At 39.8% G+C, this 6207-nt stretch overlaps 1 protein-coding gene across 1 annotated transcript; it reads left to right on the forward strand.

Annotated features, from left to right (window-relative positions):
• The first annotated feature begins 2621 nt into the window (after nucleotides 1-2621).
• Nucleotides 2622-4509, forward strand: LOC107797248 (uncharacterized). The gene is made up of 3 exons (XM_016620119.2): nucleotides 2622-2788; nucleotides 3379-3526; nucleotides 4070-4509. The coding sequence occupies exons 2-3, from the start codon at nucleotides 3446-3448 to the stop codon at nucleotides 4394-4396; spliced, it is 408 nt and encodes a 135-aa protein (XP_016475605.1). The 5' UTR covers nucleotides 2622-2788; nucleotides 3379-3445; the 3' UTR covers nucleotides 4397-4509.
• Nucleotides 4510-6207: the final 1698 nt, after the last annotated feature.

The following is a 6207-nucleotide window of genomic DNA, read 5'->3' on the forward strand; positions in this document are numbered from 1 at the left end:
GACAATCTCAACCTCTGGGGGCATAGGGGCCTTGCTCGTTTCTTCCCTCGGGGCATCCTCACCACGGGATGAGGTTTCCAGTTCAGAAGGCTCAGCGACCTCGACTGGCTTCCTAGTCCGAGTCACCGACACCGACTCTTCATAATCATTTTCTTCATCATCCGGAGAGCCATGGGTCGAGTCTGCACCGGTTTGAGCAAATCTTTTCTGCAGCCTTCGAGAGGGGTTTTTTTTTCTTAAGGGTCTTTGGGTTTCGAGACCCTTTTCCTTTTGTTGTCCTTCTCGAACTTCGGATTAGAAGGCTTGGTCTTTTCCCCGGGTGGAGCCGGTCTCATCTCGGATGCATCGCCAAGGCCTGCACAGGCAAGCGTGAGTAAGTAAAAACGCCGCCAATGTATGGAAAGTATTGAAACTGCTGCAAGGCACTTACCGTGGTTCTTGGCTTCCCACTGGCCCTTTGATAATTCATGCCACTTGCGCTCATCATAGGAAGAAGTAGCAGCTAACTTTCGAACCCAATCCTCGAGGTCGGACACCGCTGAGGGCGCCTAAGCATTGGCTGCCAGAAGAGTGACAACAACGTTATGAAATATGGTAGCAGAATATGAATAGGTATAGGGAATACGAACTCTACTTACGGTTAAAGTTCCACCTCTTCGGGAACAGCATTTTATCTTCGGGGATGACGTCCGAAGTTCTCACTCTAATAAACCGGCTCATCCAACCCCGATCTTTGGGTTCGTCAGTACTGGCAAAGAAGGATTTCATTGTTCGGCATTGCAGCTTGATGAGCCCTCGAAATAACTGGGGCCGATGCAATCGAACCAGGTGGCTGAGGGTGAATTCCAAACCCTTGGCCTTTTAAGAAAAATACTGCAACATGATCACGATACGCCAAAAGGAAGGATGAATCTGACCGAGGGTGACTTCGTACGTTTTGCAGAAGTCCATCACCACCGGATCGAGGGGACCTAGTGTGAATGGGTAAGTGTAAACACTCAAAAACCCCTTTTATGGGTAGTAATGCTTTCATCAAGGCTCGGGATCTGAACCTCAACCTCATCTCCCCAGCAACATTCCCTCTTTACATCTTTGGTAAGCTTCTTCATTATCAAGCTAATATATCGAGATACGTGCTTGCATCGGCCTGGGACATCGGGAGGATTCTCGATACTAAAGTCTTACTTAATAATGCAATTACCGAAGGTAATTTCCTCAAGCGTTGGCGGCACCACCGGTTTGGCCGGCCGGAGGCAGAAGAAGATGATGCTTTATCCTTTTTGGGTCCGTCTTAGAAGTTTTGGCCATGGTTGTAAGCTAAATAATACGGGTGCATAGGGATGTGGTGTTTCTAGCAAGAGCTTGGCGTTTTCCAATGCTTAAAGAGGAGGAGAAAATGGGTGATTGTAGAACGAGATGAAGAAGGGAAAGAGGTGAAGAAAGAGTAAAATTTTTCATTTAGAGGAATCGCCTCATATTTATAGAGGAGCAACAACGATTTGGCGGCATTAGTGGCCGAACAATAGCATGCATTCAATGTTTTTGGGAAAGTAGACCGACGAGACATTTCGGTCACTTCGAACGTTTGCATCACGGGGATGACATCATCACTAAGGACTTCGGGAATCCAAATCGCTTCATATCATTTCATTCTAAGAAATGCGACGACTCTCTGTATACAGTAGAGATCGGAGAGCTCGATTTCGAAGACTTGATTGCACTCCGAGCCCGAGTTTTGGAAGTTCGAAGTGAGAATCAAGCCAGGATCGGATGAGCGTATCTCGAGAAGCAAATCGGGGACCTGTCATGACCTGCTTCGAGGGTAGTACAATCTCGAAGACTCTCAAGAAATATCGGGAATTTCTCAAAGACACGTGGATCATGGAATAAATTATAGGATAAGATTTGTACGAAATAGTACAAGTCCGTACTAGGTCGTTATACAGCTGTACCAATAGAATTTTTATCATAATTAGAAATTTACCATATTAGTGTCTTCCCCTCCTATAAAAATAGGACCCAAATCATTTGTAAGGCATATCTCATTCACTGCAATAGAACATTCTACTTTGCTTTTCTTGTTTACCGTGCTCAACAATTGTTCTTCAGCTTTATTGCTTTTACTTTATTGTTCATACTTTATTGCTCTTAGCTCACCTCGAGGCCCCTGAGATAATCAAGCTCGAGGTCCTTATTGCTCTAACTACACTGGTTTGGTTCATCAATTCTTCTTACTTAAACTTATTATTACTTATATATTCACCGGTATTGAAATAAATCACATATCTTTAAAATCACAAATTATCTTTAATTGTTACTCACATTTTACGAGGTAAACGGATATATTCCTACATTTCAATTTTTGTAACATAGTTTGATTCAATACGGATTTAAGAAAGATAAAAAGATTTTTTAAAATTATGGCTTAAACATATTAGAATATCTGTGAATGTAAAAGCTTCTTGTTAATGATAAAATAAAAAGCTTAAAATTAAATATTTTTAAATATAAAAATATATCATTCTTTTAGGAAAAACAAATAATAAAATAGTGTCACTGAAAGGGAAGGAGTATTTTTTATTTCTATCTTCGAGCCACTTCGGCAATATATAAACAGGGAAGGTGAAGTAGAAGGTGGGTGTTGCTCGATCAAACTAACAAATATATAGCTCATAGAAAGTCTCATTTTTTCTTCTTCATCTTCTATTTCTCATATTCCTCTTCTTTCTTACCCTTTGATCCAGCAGCGCCGGCCAGATGCAATAGTCTTTTGTCCCTTCGTTAAGAGGTAAAGATCTTCTTTTTTTGTTGTTGATTCTTGACACTAATCCAAGTTTCTGTTGTGATATAGGGGTAATTAATTCTATGAAGAAAATGAATCGTTGCATGCATTTTTTAGGAAAACGATCTATAATTTTTAGGGGTATCTTGATGGTAAAAGCTGTGTTTTTTTTTCACCGTGATATAAAGTAAAAGTGACCTGATATTGTAAAAATTACTTACATTGATAAAATATATAACTAATTTAAACTCTAAAAGAAAAGGTTGGATCTAGAAGAAGAAGCAGTTGTTTTAACTGGCTGAGATGGAAGGTGTTAAGTGCATTATTTTGGTTAAAAATATCTTTATCCATCTTGGCACGTACTTGCCTTACACGATAACGGTCCATATTAAGCCATGCTGTGGGACATAATTGATTTATCACTCTTTAATTATTGGCATGGCCCTGACCTAAAAACTGGTGTAATTTGCAAGGGAAAGAACAATCAAAATCATACGTACCAAAAGCAAAAAGGGCGGAAGTCTCAGTCATCAAAATAATTGCTAAGTATAAGTTAATTTCCTTTACCTATTAAAGAAACTTATCCCTTTTTTCAGAATCTTCTTCTTATCCCAAGTTTCTTCAGTTTCAAGCAATTGGAAAACTCAAAGGCAACTTTGAACCATGGAAAAGCTTCTGAATCCAGACGATAAAGAATACATGAAGATGGCCATGGTAAAGCACGAGGAAACCTTTAGAGAACAGGTAAAAATTTATTACTCCTCTACACCATTTCAGGAAAGCGAAACTACTTGAGGTTGTATATACTAAATGCAACAAGCCCATTTTGCATCCAACTAGTAGTAATTTCTATTTGGTTCCACATTTTTTCTTTTCTTAGTACTGTCCATTAGTGTGGGAGTTAAGATTTCTAATTCTGGTCAATAATAGGCGACAGAGTCATTCTCCAACCGCTTCCTTTTTCACCTCTAAAGTAGTGATGTTAATGGGTCTTGTCAATCATTCTTGGTAAAATAATAGTAGTGAATTAGATTCCTAAAATTTACACCATACTTATGCATAGAGTAAGTCATTTCTCGTGTCATATGATAAAAATGTAACTAATTAATTAAATAGGATGACCGCCTTTCCCACCTCTAAGCTAAGTAGCGGTATTGGTGTGTCTTAACTGTTACCATCATTTGTGTTCAAGTAATCTTGAATTAGGTTTCTAAAATTAAAGTAATTATTTTTAGAGTGAGTCCACTTCTCGTGCCATTTACACTATTTCATCTCTGAATATTACAGGTTTACGAACTTCATCGTCTATACCAAATCCAAAAAATATTGATGAAAACCATCTCAAGTAGCCAGCAACATATTAATGAAGATGAAAGCAATATTGAGTTAACTTTAGGCCCTTCCTCTGCAAGATCCTCTAGCCATTTAAAGCACAAAACTTCAGGCGTGAATCAACAGAGGGATGTTGTAACTGGCCATAAATGGAGACTTCATAATTTGACCATCTCGAATCCAAATTTTCTCGGTGAAAGACAAAGTAATCCAAGTGTTGAACAACAGTATAGACAGAGTAGATTGAATAATCCTCCTTGGCTTTTTCAAGTTTTGATTTGACTTGAATTTGTATGTTTTCAATGTATTTTAACATGCTGTTGTAGGTAAATTATCTTATTTTTCAGGTGACTGATGTTACTCTTTTCATGAAGGATTATATATAGTTATTCACTAGAGACTTAATTGTGTTAATTTCTTGTTGTTTACCCTTGAAACGGATAACAATTAAATTTATATGCGGTTTTAAGGATATGTGGATTGATACAGTACAAGTAATCATGAATGTTAGATAAATGAAGTAAGGATAAAATAAATAACTAAACCAGCTTGACATTGAGTCCGGGCTCGGAGTTAAGCTGGACAATAGTTTTGCTCCCGACTGGACCCTCGATTCGAAGCCAAATATGTATGAAGAACTATGATTAAAATAAGAATCTTTCAATAGCAGAGGAATAAGTTTGTATTGCCTTAATAAGCGTGTTACAATGTTTATTGAGTAAAAAACTTCCGTTTTATATAGTAGGGGAGTTCTACCCCTAGTACAATTCTAAAAAAAATAAAAATCCTCCTTGTACGTCAATTACCGATACGCTACCGATGTCGGGCGAGATTCGCGCAGTGATATCCGATTATTCGCGGATATCACATCCCTCTATTAGTCGCGTGCAACCATCCGCAGTTCTTTTTGAGGTCTCGGAGCTCGTTCCGGGTTCGAGGGGTCTTGTCAGGCCCAGTGGCGAGCACCCCGTTCTAGCCTCGATTCATAGAGCTCTCGGATTCGGTCTCTATCACATACATTCATACTTCTTACTTCGTTCGACTCACCGGGTATTCGGGGTGTGTGTTGACCCCGAGTTCACCCGTATACAGATAGTCTCCTCGTTTCTCGGAGAGTAGGCTCCCCGAAACGATGGGAAAGGATAGATGAACCTCGATTCCTTCCTTCGTATGTTACAACTGAGACATCAAATAAGCTGAAATATCCTATCAGTCGCATCGTTCTGACTTCGGGCACGTTTCAATCATTGGCTGGTCGCCTCCGAATGTGAAACATCGCGCATTGATTACGTTTTCTCCTATAAAAGCTCTGACCTTTTGTACTTCTTCCACTTTTCGATCCTAACTTTCGTCGTCGAACACTCTAGTGGCTATCAACTCTTTCAAATCTTCATCCCTTTACCTTTGATCTTCAAATCTTCATAACTGTTCTTAGATTTCTACCCAGATCTTCATATTTCCTTCAAATCTACATACTTCTTCCTTCAAACCTTCATATCTTTCCTTCAAACCTTCATATCTTCCCTTCAAATCTTTTTATTTTCCAAATCACGGCAGCTAAGACTTCCAAATCAGTTCCTCAGTAGGTTGCCTATTCATCTTCCCAACCGGCCACAAGTACAGAGGTGGTCGTCCCCAAGGGGGTTACTCTCAAGACGACTACTCTCGAGGTAGTCCGAGAGCCCATCATGAAAATTTTTATTCCCAAGGATTGTTCAATTGCATATCGAGGGTTGTTCAATTGCATATCGAGGGCTGTTCAATTGCAGACGACTTCAAAGTCGAGAAGGCCTCATCCAAAAAAGACCGAGGTAAAAGGGCATCGAGGTATATATGCTCCATTACCGAAGATATCCTTCCCATAGTCCGAAAGGAATGTAAATGGGAAGGTAAGGACGTGGTAGTCCTCGGGCCCGAGGACGACATTACTACCCATGTGGAAGGGTATTTAAGCGTTTGCACTTACCTATTTACACTAGGCCCGGTAGACCTAGTAGTTCCGGCATTTTGCAAGAGATACGAGGTGTGCCTTGGGCAAATCCACCCCTTTTTTGGAGGATCGTGATGGCCCCAGCATTAGCCTTTACAAAAGC

The sequence above is a fragment of the Nicotiana tabacum genome, chromosome 21 (genome assembly GCF_000715075.1).
Source record: "Nicotiana tabacum cultivar K326 chromosome 21, ASM71507v2, whole genome shotgun sequence".
Lineage (NCBI taxonomy): Eukaryota > Viridiplantae > Streptophyta > Magnoliopsida > Solanales > Solanaceae > Nicotiana > Nicotiana tabacum.

Bases quoted from the DNA above. Each gene is read 5' to 3' on its own strand.
- LOC107797248 (XM_016620119.2), top strand. From the start codon at position 3,446: ATGGAAAAGCTTCTGAATCCAGACGATAAAGAATACATGAAGATGGCC. The intron at 3,527-4,069 runs GTAAAAATTTAT...TGAATATTACAG, and splicing joins AGGAAACCTTTAGAGAACAG to GTTTACGAACTTCATCGTCT.